The 16084-nt window shown below is 41.7% G+C and overlaps 1 protein-coding gene across 4 annotated transcripts in view; it reads left to right on the forward strand.

Annotated features, from left to right (window-relative positions):
• myo1b (myosin IB) overlaps positions 1-13655 on the forward strand; it is a 78436-nt gene extending 64781 nt beyond the window's left edge. The window contains exons 20-32 of one of the 4 annotated variants that reach the window (XM_050048131.1): positions 993-1142; positions 1267-1335; positions 1426-1512; positions 1908-1994; positions 3294-3380; positions 4270-4356; positions 7243-7317; positions 7487-7621; positions 7997-8103; positions 9458-9590; positions 9994-10146; positions 11187-11317; positions 11406-13655. In XM_050048131.1, coding sequence (XP_049904088.1) covers positions 993-1142; positions 1267-1335; positions 1426-1512; positions 1908-1994; positions 3294-3380; positions 4270-4356; positions 7243-7317; positions 7487-7621; positions 7997-8103; positions 9458-9590; positions 9994-10146; positions 11187-11317; positions 11406-11538 — 1434 coding nt within the window. In that variant the 3' untranslated portion in view covers positions 11539-13655. The remainder of the gene's footprint in view (positions 1-992; positions 1143-1266; positions 1336-1425; positions 1513-1907; positions 1995-3293; positions 3381-4269; positions 4357-7242; positions 7318-7486; positions 7622-7996; positions 8104-9457; positions 9591-9993; positions 10147-11186; positions 11318-11405) is intronic. The other 3 variants (XM_050048133.1, XM_050048134.1, XM_050048135.1) reach the window with 3 other exon arrangements.
• The last annotated feature ends 2429 nt before the right edge of the window (positions 13656-16084 follow it).

A 16084-nucleotide genomic window follows, 5' to 3' on the forward strand; every position in this document is an offset into this window, starting at 1 on the left:
GTTGGAGATATCTGCCGTGGAGACGTACGTGCTCATGTTGGAGCTAGTGGTGCTAGGTGAGCTAGCAGTAGATGCACACTTCCTTTTTTACGGTGTTTCAGTTAGCAAGTGTAGTAAACAGAAAATAGTTTCTACATTTAACTGCTCAAGGTCTGTGGATTATTTTGAGTTATCAGGTCATGATTTCTGGAATGACACATTGCTGTTGAGTTTTTCAAATGTATTTTTTGAGTAGCACAAGCCGAGTGCCATCTAGTTCCATTATAGTTGAGAGAAGGCAGACATCTCTATGGCAAATATCCCCAGGAATCGGCTACTCACACCAAAACAATCTAGACTGATAAACAGCACTACAGGTAAGAGTTAAAATATGTATTTTTGATTTGGGGGTGAACTGTCCCTTTAATACCCAAGCTCTTGGGGTACATCATTTATTCTATATTTAAGTTATGAGCTATAAATAAGTTAACATATCTAACCTCACAGTGAGATAAAGTTAGGCCTTGAGAAATTCACTTTTTCTATGTGTATGTAAAGCAGTGACATCAAAAGACCCAAGATACTGTGTACCTGCAGATGAACACTGGCTTACAGAGGGATAATAAAATGTTGTAATCACTTCCCTGATGAAGAAAAGTCAATTCACATAGGTCATTTTTTATTGTCTTGCGCTGAGCCCAGGCAGGAAGGGGTTATTTTTTCCCGCTGCAGATGGATTGGACTTTGTACTTGATATCGCTGAATCAGTATTTGCTCAGATAAAAACATTTCTATTGATCCCATAGTGGGAGAAGTTTCATTTATGCTGTACCTTTCTTTTCCTTTTATGACTTCGTTTTCCTTATTATCTTATTGCAGAGCTCAGAAAGACGCTGTACTTGCCAAAAGAAAATTGATGTTGAAATCTGCCAGCTTTAACAACCCAACATCTGACTGTATATAAGGCCGTTTCCTGCTGCCTCATGCAGTTAATTTCCTCCTCTTCCCCACAGCTCTTCTTCTTGGAGGAGAGGAGGAGGCAATGCCTGCAAGACCTGGCCACTCTCATTCAGAAGATCTACCGTGGCTGGAAGTGCCGCAGCCACTTCCTGCTGCTGAAAAAGAGTCAGATAGTGGTGGCGGCGTGGTACCGCCGATATGCGGTGAGGCTGCATTTTTGGAAATTCGCTTAAAATCACACACACAAAGCAAAATAAACAAATGGACAGATGGCAGTGATGCATTAAGTGTAGTTAATTCCCCATCTTCTCCTTTTCTTTTTCACAGCAACAAAAGAAATACCAGCAGATCAAGAGCGCCACCACTGTGGTGCAGTCCTACACTAGAGGATGGCAGGTGTGCTCTCTGTTTAAAGTAAAATGTAGCGTGCAGAAATCATGACAGAAAAAAAAGACACTAAAACATTGCTTGTTATTTTTCAATCAGGCCCGGAAACTCCTGAGAGAGCTGAAATATCAGAAGAGATGTGAAGAGGCAGTGACCACCATTGCGGCCTTCTGGCACGGCACCCAGGTACTGATGCATGAAAGTGCAAGGGGATATCAGAGAGTGAGGTTTTTACCTCGACACAGCATCACCCTGGGTTTGATACATGCTTTTTATTCATCTTGGGGGGTAAAGCTGCTCTTGAAGTCTTAACAGTATCGCCTTAAACACTTGATTTTTCATCTTATACAGTGTTCCTGCCTAATTGCCCAACAGTATTACAAAAATCTGTTCTTTAACAAAGCTATCCTTGATGTTATTGCTGCTATTTCTCTTTTGATCCTGCTTCCTATGCTGATCACACAACTGCCACTTCTCTTTTCCTTCCCCTCCCACCACCACTCTTCCTCTTTCACTTTCCCTTTCTTGATTCTTTTCCTGCTCACAACCTGTCTTACCTAACGCCCACCGCGTCCCACCAGGCTCGGATGGAGCTGAGACGTCTAAAACAAGAAGCGCGGAATAAACACGCTGTGACAGTAATTTGGGCATACTGGCAGGGAACCAAGGTATTTCCACCCAGCCGTAGTGTGTCTCTGTCCCAGCTGTCTTGTCATCCCTGTTCACCATGTCCTGTACCATCCTGTTCCCACTATCAAACTGCCTAATAGAGTAGCAGCCCCTTTGAATGAACCTGGTGTTTCCGTTACTGCTGAAACGTTAAATGTGCCTTATTGTTGTTTGTCCTGTTTTCTGTTTTGTATGTCCCAAAGTCCATACACACCAAACAACAGCAAAAAAAATTTGTTCCCCTTTTTTGATGATGAATACAGACTTCCACCACTTGCTGGTATGATGAGTCATTTCCTCTCACGCAGGCACAGTACGTATGTGCTACTTGGCTATTGGCTATTGGCTTTCGTCTTTGCGGTGTGTTCAAGTGCGACATTTTGGCCGAGACACATGCGACGTCTCTGTGTCAGTTTGGTGTGTCAAAAACATTACAAGCAGGATTGTCTTTATATGTTTTGGTTGGTTGTTCAATATTTATTTCCGTCTGTAACTGTATTTTTACACGTATGAAACCCAGCTTATCTCAGATCCTTTAACGTGGCCCACATGTTTTGGATTTGTACATCTTTGATTTGATCTCTATCCAACATGGTGTTTTAAAATGTGTCCCTCCTCTCCTGTAATCTAATTAGTTCAGCCATGCAGTGCCCACCACACAGATGACTTTCACTGTGTTATTTACTCAACTGACGCTGAGACGCCTCTTTTTAATATACTGATATGCTGACAGCAAAGAAAACATAGAATTGAGTCAGTGTGATGGCACATATGTTGCTGCTTTAAAGCCACTGTGCACACTTTATAGTCTGCATGTGTAACATCTTATCAGCATTTACTTAACAGAGTTATCATTTTTGGCATATCCTTAGCTGTTAATAATCAATATTTTATTTAAAGGTCTCACGGCCTGCTGATGACTATCAACCCTGACTCCATTATAGATGCTGTTAAAGATTATTCTGTTGTATGCGGACTTTGTTCTTTGCAAACATAAAGACATCTGTTATGAGGCTTGATAATGTAATAATAATCCATACTCTCCCACTGTTGACGTATTTTATTTCTTTCCTCTAAAGTATGAGATTTGCAGAGAACACAAGCAGCACTGAAAGTTGCTCACATGTCAGCGTTAACCGCCCCATTTGTCCTGTCTCTTGACATCCTTTGTTGTCCTCCGTCAATGTTTCCTCATACAATGCTTTCCTCACACCTACACAGTACCTCACTCTGGGACAATTAAGTTTTGATTGTCACTGAAATTAACCTCCCCCGCAACTGCCACCGCTTTTCATCAGGCCCGGAGAGAGCTGCGTCAGCTGAAGGAGGAGGCGAGGAATAAACATGCCGTATCGGTCATTTGGGCCGGCTGGCAGGGCACCAAGGTATTTGGGAAGCCTGTTGACTTGACTTGCCGTGACTTGCCGCCTCCATCGACCCCTCCCCCTCCTCTCCTCCCATCCACCCCTGAACAAAATACATACCCATCATTCTGCTCAACCCATTCTGAACATTTCATGTATGATGCAAGGCATTTACTGTCCAGCCTCTCACATACACACTCGTCCACTGGATGCTGAAGTGAAAAGAAGAGTTAAACTACTGGAACCAAAATGGACATTTCCACCGAATCCTGTCTTGACAGCTCAGTCTGACAGGTGATGCTGTTATTTTACTGATGTAAGTACTAGTTAGTGACTCAAGGTTACATGGACAGCCCCACTCCCAGGAAGATAATAGTCACACACACACACACACACACACCAGGGACAGAAATGTCATGTTTTGGTGTGTTTTCAGCTTCTTCCTCCAAGGTCCATGCCTCACCAGTGCATGCTGCCTGCCCTTTGCATGACTTCTTCCCTCTTGTGTAGTTAATGCACGTTTACTCTTTGCATCGCAGTACTGTTTGTACCTCTCTAGATAGAACTGTTTGGATCATTTGAGGTGGCCTTTACTGCCTGAGTTGTGACTTTTGCTCTCCTCCAGTTACTCTCAAAGTTCCACTAAAAAGTCTGTTTCCGTTACAGAAGTCCTCCTGATAAATGTGTGCTGTATTAGTTTGTGGAGTCTGGAGCAGTAGAGCTGTACTTTTACAGTCTCTCCATTGGTCACACAGGGCTGGTGTGCAGTGTGTATGTGTGTGTGTGTGAGTGTATTTTAATGTTTGCTGCTGACCTCAAGCAAAATAGTGTCTCCCTTTTCTTCCTCTCATCTTCTCTTGCTTCATTTGTTCTCGCTCTCTTTCTCTTTCCCGCCCACCCCCCCGAACAGGCTCGCAGGGAGCTGAGGAGACTGAAGGAAGAGGCCAGGCATAAGCATGCTGTCGCTGTGATTTGGGCCTACTGGCAGGGACTCAAGGTACCTACCAGCCCCACGGCGCAGCCATCACCAAGTCTGCCACCTACTCATCACCTCTGACCTTCTTCATCCTCCTCATCCATCTGCTATGTGCACACTTCTACAGGAAGCCATTCTCTGCCTAGTGCTGCGATCACACTCTGTCTGTAATGGCATTGTTTTAGACTGTGTGCAGACACAAATTTCCCAGAGGATAAGCACACTGGGACACGAGTAAAACATTGGTTTTATGCATAATCAACAGAGTTATGCTGCACCACCACAGCATTAAGAAGTTCTACAAAGATTACAAGGGCACAAACTGACTTTTCCTATTTGGAAGAATTAAATCATAGAAGTTTTTTTCTTGATACATTTTCCCCTTGATTTTCCTCCAGTATGGAAATCCCAATTCCCTTTGCAGTGCAGTCCTTGTGGGACTTACATGACATGCCAGTGAGCCCAGAGAAATGTATTTAACACAATAGCTGTGATGTCATCTTAAAGGGGTAGTTCACCTAAAGCCAAGTTCACACCATATGACCAGCAGAGACATCACATCACTGTACTGTTAACACTACACTACTTGTTGTCTCATTATTAGACACAACTGACAGGGCGACGGGGTCACACATTGTGGGCCTTTCCCAAACCACTCCCTGCACCCTCTCCCTACCCACTTTCACTCCATTTCCGCATTCACACGGTGGTCCGCCACATTGAGTGCCATTCCAAACCAACAAGTGAGGATTGGAAGTGAGTTATAAAACCCTCAAACAGTCGGCACTGATACCGACTTACTGACCATGTGCAGCTATTATGTTCATCATGGAAGACACTCCATACAGATAAAGATCGGCGACTATTCTTACAAACATACCTGCTCAAATTAAGATACACATTTATAGGCCTACTATCATACAGATGTTAATATCTTAAAGGTTACATTGTATTTAGGATAAAATATATCCTCCTGTAGTCTGTAGAAAATAGTCATGTTCATTTGATTGTAGTACTTTATATTTGCAGTAACTGTTCACAAAAACCAACCAGTTTATAAACATCAACATGAAAAGCCAAAAGAGGTTTACAAAAGTTTTATTTCTATTTATTTATTTATTTTAATCAAGTTATTTATTACTTTTAATGATAAAAAACATAATATACAAAAATTCAGGTAGGCCTAAAAAACAGCAGCACATACAGTATATGTGCTACAAATACATATGAAGGACACAAAATGGGAGACAGTTTTATTTTTCTCAATTATGAAGAAGATAAAATTGGATTAAGCTTTATTTTTCTACATAGTTACGAAAAGTTACAATAGTTTCACCTTCCACCACAGAGAGGGAAGGTTGTCCCAAAGCTTGCCGCTGTGTTTACACCTTACACCTTGATGGAGGGTGCTTCATTCAGTTGTGAAGGTGACGGCGTGGAAGTGGGTAGTGTCTGGTTTTGGAAAGGCCCTCTAAGATCTTTCGCCAGGAGGAATCACTGATAAGTATGTTATGCAATGTGCGGTTTGACCCACAACCGGTGTCAGGCAGGTGCTTACCAAAAATGATCAAAGTCTAAAGGGGCTAAAGCAGTGTTCCAGTAAATTACTAGGTTAATAGCATACAGAGACACTGCATGCAATAGTCCACGTTCCACCTCCTCTCAATTCAATATTTCAGTTAAACAGGCTGTATCAGCACAACATTTGACATGTTGCCAAAGCACAAATACAATTAATAGGCAAAATACAATTTACAACTCTTTCTATTTTGTCCTCAACTTTTGTCTTGCGCATTCATTCTTTGTAGCTCACCAATTAAGTCCCCAACAGGTCCAGATACCTAGCTTGCTAGAGATCTCATTGGCAGCCGATTTGCCATTGCAGAGCCAACGCCGATTTGTCTCTGGTCTTGAGCTTTTGTCGGAGAGCGAGTGGAAAATCAGGGCTCAAGTCATGTCGTGTGAACTAGGCATAAATCAAAAGACAAATTATTTCCCCCAGTGGTGTCTGGCCATGCAGATAGTTTTTGTTTTATTTCCAGAGGTTTTGAGATTCTGCCACAACACCAGTGCAATGTAGGTGAATGCAAAAGTATTTGAGAAACACAATGCATTAGAAATGTGCATTTGAAACAGTAAAGCCAAGCCCTGCTGCTTTGTCAAAATAATATACAGCCCTCACAACTTTCATCAGAACATTTTCTCTAGTAGGAAACAGTTAGCAGTGTTGTGACTGCTGTTGTGATTTTCCTCTTTCAGTTTTTAATGCTTCAGATTTGAACCAACAGATTCTGATTGACATGGCAGAGGCTTTCTGTCTCATTTTTTTATCTGTTCTTATTTAAATGTCTCCTTCTGTCTGCTTCCTCTGCATCTGTGCAACTAACCCCCTATAAAGCAGCACCTCTTTGTATTCCCAATGGCATTTGTTTTACTTGTTATTTCTTTGTCTTTAGGTGTGTGTATAAAGCGTGTGTGTGTGTGTGTCCTAGTTTGTGGTGCTTATCTGTTGCGTGTGCGTCTGGTTTGACTAGAATAACTGTCGTCACAGTGGTCGTTTGTCGCAGTGTTAATCTTTTCATTGTGTTAATTGATCCCCACAATGCACAAGGCACCTGTTCAGGACTCAATTTGTGCAATTGAGGTCAGCATGAAGGTCAATTGTCATAACCATCATTGACTTCAGGGCAATAATTGTTGTGATTCTAATTAATTCCAGCAGCTTGGAGTTGACTCTGTCTGTTCCAGGTGTTCAATGTCTGTGACTAACCAATCTGTCGTTCTAGTGTGCTGTTTGTTTCACTGTCATCATCCTGTCAGCATATTCTGTTTCTTTCCTGCTTCACATCAAACTAGTTGGCAAGAGGTGACTGACAGTTGCATTCTTTTCTTTATTGCTGTTAAAAGGTCCGCAGAGAGTACAGAAAATTCTTCAGGGCAAATGCAGGCAAGAAGATCTATGACTTCACCATCCAGAGAATTGTAAGGAGGACTTGAATATTTGCTTGCCAGAATAAATGCATACAAACTAAAAATTCTGCTCCTTTGTATCAGCAAAATAATAGAGTGTTTGTTTGTTTGTTTGTTTGTTTGTTTGTTTGTTTTTTATCAAAGCTTTGTCATAAACCTGCATTTATGTCCCTTTGTCCAGATGCAAAAATACTTCCTGGGCCTGAAGAGCACCATGCCCTCCATGTCACCCATAGACAAGAGCTGGCCCACCAGGCCTTACCTCTTTCTGGATGGAGTTCACACAGAACTGAGGAGAATCTTCCATCTCTGGAGGGTCAGTCACAAATAACCAGAGTCCCTCGCTTCTTCCTGTCCTCTTCACTCACACTGAAGTCTTCTGTCACGTCATGACTTACACTGTCAGAGTGAATGTTGTGTCATGCACACCTTGTAGACAGGCATTCCTATGGATTCCACTGCCTTTCTTGAGAAGTCCCACCCTATCGTGCTGTTAACACCTGAGGCAATGACTGTCAATTATTGATGACATATATACGTTAAATGCCGTAAGCTATGCATCACAAGATCCACAGAACACACTAGAATCCAAAAAATAGAAACCATTGGATAGGCAATACGAAATATTTAATATTTAATACAACAACCCTTGTATGAACTGCTGTTGTTTTGTGTGTGTTCGTGTTTTCAGTGCAAGAAATACAGGAGCCAATTCACAGAGGAGAAGAAGGCCATTTTTGAGGAGAAGCTGGAGGCCAGTGAGATCTTCAAGGATAAGAAGGCCCTTTACCCAAGCAGGTACCTGAAACTCACTTCTTTTGTTTCTTCTTTCTCTTTGGGTCGGCAACCTGCAGCTCCGGAGCTGTATGCGGCTCTTTATCCCTCCCCAGTGGCTCCCTGTGACTTTGACAAAAAATATACACATATGGAACTAAATAAAGGTTGATTTTTAACATTTTCATCTTCACTGATTATTGTTCGGGGCCTAAAGTGATTCTTACATTCTCCGGTTATAAAAAATGTGTGGCCTATGCACCAAATAAAAAAATGTTTTAACATTTAGTCAGCCAAAATGTGTGTCACGCATCTACGGCCTGGCTGCTTTTCCTCCAAATTCTGCCGGACCTCAGCAACGATGGCTAGTCTTGGGTCTCCCTAGCTAGGATAGCGCTGAATTCCAAATCCAAAAAAGGAAAAGTCTTGGAAAATTGAGAATTGCTGATAGACAAATTTAGACTAATAGGCTTTGTTACCTTCATTTTAAGGCTCAAATATGTTTTGCAGCTCCAGAGAGATTTTTTGGCCAAAGAGGTTGTCGACCCCTGGTACAGCTATATAAAAATCATATCTAGATGAATATCTCGCAGATTAGTGAATCTCTTAGGACACATTCACACTGGCGCTATTTGGTCCACTTTAAACGAACCCTGGTCTGCTTCCACGGAAAGTTTGGTTAGTTTGGAGCGGTGTGAACACTCATTCGAACTCTGATGTAGACCAAACGGTCCAACCCTGGTCCGCTTGAAAACAGGGGGTCTCGGTTCACTTGCAGGTGAACCCTGGTGCAGTTAACTTACAGTGGGAAATGCAAACGGACTATCTAGCGAACCAAAGAGAGGAAGTGAACCAAAGAGAGGAAGTGACGTAGAGCGCAGTGCATTTTGGGGTAGAAAAAAACAAAGCCAAAAGCGCAAAGTGGGAGAAGCAGAGGTAAAAAAAGAAAGTTGGAAAATGTCTCATGGGTAGACGTGGAGTAGTGAGGAGGTGCAGGTGCTTATTGATATATGGTCAGAGGACTATATATCATAGTTGCTTGTGGCCACCCACATTGGATTTCTGTTTTCAGTCCTGGCCAATCGATGAGCCGAGTTTTCTTCTTCCTCATGCTTTTTTTTCTTTCTGGTCAGTGGTCGTTTTGGGCAATACCGCCTTCAAACGAGCAGCTATTGTAACTGCATGATGTTGTCCAGGCGGTTTGGTCTGCTTTAAAAAGCGCAGTGTGAACCGAACCAAATGAAGGTCTGAAATTTTTCGGATATTCCTTGCCCAATCTAACCCAGTCCCCCGGACTATCCTAGTGTGAATGCGCCCTTAATTTCATGGTAAACACCAACATCTGATGTGACATGTAATATGACTGTCATTGTTTCAGTGTGAGCCAGCCCTTCAAAGGAGACTACCTGGAGATAACCAAGAACCCCAAATATCAGAAACTCAGCAGTGCTGTGGATGAGAAGGTTCTGCTGGCGGACGTGGTCAACAAGATTAACAGGGCCAATGGCAAGGTAGGAAAGATTACTCACACATCAATAGTTTCAGCCCCTATAAGTCCAAAATATAAGCTGTGATTACATTGTGACCCTGCTGTTTTAAAGTTAAGCTCCACTTTCCCCTACAGGCATGTTGGAGCACAAAACTATTAGGTTGTTTTGATGGGTATTTCACCCAGCTGTGCAGCAATCGGATGTTTTTGACATCTTAACAACCAGCATTATTTTTGTTCCAGCAGATAGCAGACATGTCGGGAGGCGTGTGTGTTTTGTTTTACTCTTAAACCTGTCCCAGTTTCAAGATCTGATAGACGCTTAAAAAAATGCACCAAAAAGAAGTTTTTGTCTGTGCGTTTGCTGTTGCACAGCATTAGAATGACAGACAGTAGGGTGAATAGTTTCTACTCTGGCTTTGCAGGGTACAGCTCGAATCTTCCTGCTGACTAAGAAGAACTTCCTCCTTGCTGACCAGAAGACAGGCCAGGTGAAGGCCACTGTTCCCCTGCCAGACCTCACCAGTGTGTCAGTCAGCACACAGAGCGACGGCTTCTTTGCTCTCAAACTCAAAGAGGTGAGGGAAACCTGTTGTGAGAAGAGAGCTGTTGAGATGTGTGTTTTGATTGCAGGCTTGATTCAGTATCGATCTTCTCATCTAACTCTCAGCGAGAAAGCAAGTAAGAGGATTTCCTAAAATGTCAAACTATCCCTTTAAGGCCTGCAGAGACACGAAAGTTGTTGTTGTGCACTGGTGCTGTTAGGGTTATTGAAATATCTATGGAAACCAAACTGAAAAGTTGCACTAGACAGCAGTCCTGTGCACAATGGAAGAAAGTCTATATGAAATTGCACTGTTGGCTAAACGCTGGTGGGAGATCTCTTGTTACAGGAAGTACTGATTCAAAAACATCACCCTTATGCCTGTCATGTCACTTTTCTTCCTGTTACGTTAAATTGAGTGATTTCTGATTGAAAACATTCAGACATCACTTATTTATATGCCTCTGCGCCGGCAATAGCCATGGCCGGTGGCATTATGTTTTTGGGTTGTCCATCAGTCCGTCCCATGCTTGTGGACATGATATCTCTAGAACTCCTTAAGAGGAATATCTTTAAATTTGGCACAAATACCCACTTGGACTTGGCGATGAACTGGTGACATTCGGGTGGGCAAAGGTCAAGGTTTTGTGACCTCGTCGATCTCATTCTTGTGAACATAAATATGTCAAGAATGCCTTGAGGCAATTCAATTTCAACTTTGGCACAACCCACCCCTTTGAGCCAGAGATAAACTGATTAGATTTTGTTGGTCAAAGATCAAGGTCACTGTGACCTCATAAAACATGTTTTTGGCCATAACTCAAGAATTCATACACCAGTTATGACAAAATTTCACACAAATGTCGAATAGGGAAAAATGATGAAGTGATGACAATTTTAGTCCAAAAGGTCAAAAGTGAATTTGGCTGTGACATCATAATGTTCTGCAAAAACACTTTTCTGGCTATTTCTCAACATCATAACTTGGGAACAGGAGAGGTTACATTTGGTCAGATATCCTAGTTTTGTGCAGCTTACTCTTGAGTTAAATGTCATTGTGTCATTTTGATTTAGGGCTCAGCCTCAGCTGTCAAAGGAGATTTCTTACTCAGCAGTGAACATCTGATCGAGATCATCACTAAACTCCATCGCACCGGGGCCACATCTGCAGACAGCGAGCAGCTCAACATCGACATCTCAGACGAGTACGTTAGCATGCAGAATTAAATCCAGTTTGCTTTTCCTACTACCCAGATGATGTCTAATGACATGGCTAATGTCTCTGTGTTGCAGGTTTTTAGTGCAGTTCAAGCACGACAAAGTATGCGTGAAGTTCGTCCAGGGAGCCCCCAAGAACGGCAACAGTGTGTCCTGCAAGCGCAAGAACAACCGCCTCCTGGAGGTGTCGGTGCCCGCAACAGCGTAGTGCAGCTCCCTCGCCAGACTGAGGGGGGGCGCGATTAAACACCGAAACCACCATCCACTCCGAAACCTCTGGTCTCAAGAACCATCACCCCAGTGCCCACCCTGAGCCCAAAAATGACAGTGCAGTTATTTGGCTTGTTGTGTTGTTGTTTCGCCTTCCTTCTTATCGGATTTACTATGGCACCACTTTAGCTGTAACCATGTGCCACCTTTTTTTGGCAAAGAAAGCCCTTATCTGGGTTGCATGCCACAGGAGTTTGGTAAAATGTTTCACTGGTGTTTTGTAAAACTGGGGATAAAGAGTTGGAGATAGATGTAAAAAAAAGTCTTGGTGGGGCACAAGAGACTTCTGTATACCAGTGGTGATAATGATTGTTCTGCCTGTATGTTGAATTAGTCCTCAGAGAAAATGTCATGAAAACTTTTGTGACAAGCTTCAGCCTCAACTGGCCTTGACTCATCTATTTTTTAAACACCTCCTGCTTTAAGCAGACGGCTTAGAATTTGAGATGAACTAGGAACTTTTGGGCTCGGCCTGTCAGATTTAGTTTCTCTGAAGAACTTTAAATACTGCACTTGTTTTCGCCTCGGTGTAACCAAAAGAGGATGAGCTGAATTTGATTGTATGTTGTTGTATTTTCTATATATCTATTTTCTCTGAAACAAAAACAGTGGGCTGTTGAGAAGTCAAATGTAATTTGCTAGATAATTGTAAAACCACTTTTTTGTATCCTCCTGTATGTGCCATTGAACAGGTCCCATGACTTGTCACGTGTCGGTGTGCAAAATACAAACATAGAGAAACCATGTAGGTGATGGACCCTGTTCTTGACAACATCCTTGCCAAAAAAATGTTTGAATAGGGGATCTTTCATAGGGGAATTTCTTGTAAGTTTTGACAGCACTGCACATGTGATCAACCTCCATTTCTTCTACGAGCACAGTATAATTTGTGAGCTTTATTTCATCTACAAAGAGTCATTGTGAATTAAATTCATATCCCTAACTCATAGAATGTCATGTATGAATCAAAGAAGATCCTCTTGCTTTATGAGGGATGCTATAAAAGATAGTGACAAAGGCAGAACGGACATCCCAGTGGAAGGAAACGTACCCTACCACGCGAAGTAAAGGCACCTACACCTTCCATAATGTCTTCACCAGATTCAAAGTGTTCTCTGGTGCAAAACAAAACCCTTGATCTTTTTTTTGTGTGCAATAAATAAAATACTTTCCAACAAAACGGTAGTTTGAACCTACAGCAGCAGTCGCCCTCACTGTACTATAAGCTGTACATAAGCTGTGGCCCTGGCATGGACAAAGGGTTTCTGTAGTATCCTACTTTTTATTGCTGTGTTTGTGAAATAGCCATTCTTGCCACTGCAGCTTGAGTTATCGTAGTGCTTGTCCCACTCTGCCTAATGTGTATTTTTCAAGGGGAAAGACCAAATATTAAGCACATGTGACCATAGAGTCTTGATGTATCTGAAGCAATCAACCAGTTACACCTTCCAGTACACCAATGTACAAATTTGGTACACACATATTTACACGCAAGCCAAATTTGATCGTCAAAGAAGTGATAAGAGTGCTATATTTTCAGGTATGTAGACTATAATCTTTATTTAGATGTACTGGTAGTGGGTTTTGTACTGTTGATTTCTAAGCCAACCAGATGTTTCTCTGGTGATCGTGAGGGAATAACACAGCCAAACTTGGTCTAGTCATGTTCTGCAATCCAGGGTACCTGGGTTTGTATGTTTTTGTGTTTTTTTTAATGTCACACATGACACAGGGACTTTAAGAAATTAGTTGTCACTGTCCCTCGCACGGGAACGATCGAGCTGAATGCCAGTTTTGATGTATTCTCTTCCTTGGCGCTGCAGAGTTTCAGTGCAGTTTTGCTAAGGTGACATCTTCCTCCCCCTCCTCTCTGTTTTGTATTTGAACAATGGCTAGAGCTGCAAAAATGATGTCTGCATTCTTGTGTGCCTAATGTTAACCTGTGCTGAGAGATACAACATGGAAATGTTTCAGTAGAACTCAGTGTAACATTTACAAGTAATCTTTTTTTTAAATTAAATAAAAATCTGTAATAAATGTTATTCTGGGATTCCGTGACATGTCATTGTCAGTTTATTTATTCAAGCAATGCTTGCAAAGCCTTTTGAACAGTGTTTTCATGTAACCCTCAGTGTGCAGGCAGCAGTTGGAATCAACCATCAGACTATTAAATCCTCCATTTCTGCGATGGCCTCGGTTGCTGTTTATCAGCGGTATCAACAGGGGGTTAGCCGGGACTTAAAAGTCTTTTGGGGGTTACCAGCATTGAGGCTGGACGGCCGGGCCTTGTAGTTAGACAGCTGGCCAGATGTTTTCCATCACATCTGGGGAGAGCTGTCCTAGGGTTAAATTCCGCGGCTTGGGGAGAGCTGCCGGCAACAGGTCTCCAGGGAGCAGCCCTTAGATTGAGCAGAGTGGTAAAAATAGCATACCATTTTGGGCTGCCCGGTACCCGGTTCCCACCACTCTGCAGGCTGGGAAAGGAAGGAGGAGTTCCAGCCTCCCAGTGGATATTCAGCCCTCAGTGGGAGTTGGAACTGTACAATGCACAATCCCATATCCTGTTAAACCTGTAATATTCAAACTGTGATGCAGCAAATCAGCACAACTGGCTGAATGGATCTTTGTTTTGCCAGATAATCCTCAGCAAAATAAGGGTTGAGTGATTCAATAACTTTTATAATATAACATTTATTTTAAAGTTTTGCTTTATTTATTTTAGATTTGATGGATGCTGGAGCTGCCACTTAGAACATTCAGTTGAGTTTTATTTATTAAAGATCATAATGATATTAACATTCTACTAAAAGGTGAACATAGGGTACCGTCTAACAGAGAGGGGGCAGAGGGGAGGTAGGTGCACGCTGCTTGTGCTTTGAGATTGGGTAGTCTTTGGTGACATCTCATGGATGTTAGATGGCATTACAACAAGAAGACAGAGGGCGCTGGAGGAACATATTTAAGTTGTCTTTAGTGATGGCTTTTTACTGATAAATAAAACCTTGATAATAAATTATAAAATATAATGTATCATAGAAACATTACTCACAACTTTTGCCCTTACAATAAGTTTTCCTTATGCGATGATGATTTAGAGGATTACATGTTTATCTACGCTTATTCTGGGGTTCTTTTGCTTACTGAGGAGCAATTTCTTGCATTAGAGAAATGAAATTATATTTACTTTAAATGTAAATTGACACAGATACATAAACAAGTACATGTACTCTAATAATGCAGACTTAAAAGAAAAAAGAAATAAATGCTTTAAATAAATGTGTTGTAATGCAAACATAATACTTTATACTTTCCTTTAGCATAGTTAATAGCATTTTACATGTTTATACCAAATTGTCTATAAAATGTAGTAAGCTGGTGTACAGTAATTCAAGACTATACATGTTGCATCCTAAACTATGTTGGTTCAGTATCATTTTGAATTTTTACATTATCATTTTGCTATTATATTGCTTTCCCAAACTTTGTTCAAATACATTCCTAAATAGAGCAACATGGTTTTAACTCATTTCAAAATAAATGCCTCAGGTGTCAAGCAGAACCCCTCATACATTATGTTTCATAGTGATCAGGAAAATGAAGAAACTGCAAACAGCAGGATGAGTTTGGGAACTCTCCGTAGGGGATTTCACATCCTGTCCAAAATCTTATCAGCTGCAGTGGACTGTAGTGCTGCTGGCAATAAAGTCAAAAACATGTAAGTGTAAGCTGCTAGTGAAATCATTGCTGTCTAGTATGGTGGCCTCTCTCTCTCAAACTAACAAACAAACAGTGTCAAAGCATGAGTCAAATAAATGAAAGCAGTCATGAATGACAATGATGATGATGATGATGATGATGATGATGATGAGAATGAGGAAAAAAGACGTGGCCACTCGTCCCTGACTGTCGAAAAAGTAATTGCCAATGGTTAAGAGCTGTCTTTGGAAAGTGGTGTGTGCCTTGATGGTGTGATAATGCTGTCCTGATGGCAGCAGTCGAGATAAACGGTGGCCAGGAAGAGTGTTGTCTCTGATAACCTGCTGTTTTCCTGCAACTTTGTCGCATAAGTCTCTTCCAGGTGTGGCTGATTGGGCTGTTTCCTATCTGATACTTCTGGTGCCAGTTGAATAGTTTCGAAAAGTTGCCTCGGTCCAAGCACACACAGGTTTGCGGCACCTCCGCCAGGAACACTTTAAACAGTGCACCTGTAAATGGTCATAAGATTAAGTGTCATGCGGGTTGCTGAAAGAAAAATTCATCTGTTTGATTTTGCACACAGCCTGTTCTCTTAATAGCACAATTATAAAAAATATACTTTTTACTGAAAGTCTGTCAGTACAAAGCTGTACTGTTTTTTAAATGGTCAGAATCCATATTTAATGTCATAGTTAAGTGATTTTAAAAAGTCTCTTACATCTGGTGATGTTTCCTTTGTAAAATGTCTCCAAAGTCATGTCTTGTGACTGTGAAGTTTTAGCACAAAA

The sequence above is a fragment of the Epinephelus moara genome, chromosome 7 (genome assembly GCF_006386435.1).
Source record: "Epinephelus moara isolate mb chromosome 7, YSFRI_EMoa_1.0, whole genome shotgun sequence".
Taxonomy (NCBI): domain Eukaryota; kingdom Metazoa; phylum Chordata; class Actinopteri; order Perciformes; family Serranidae; genus Epinephelus; species Epinephelus moara.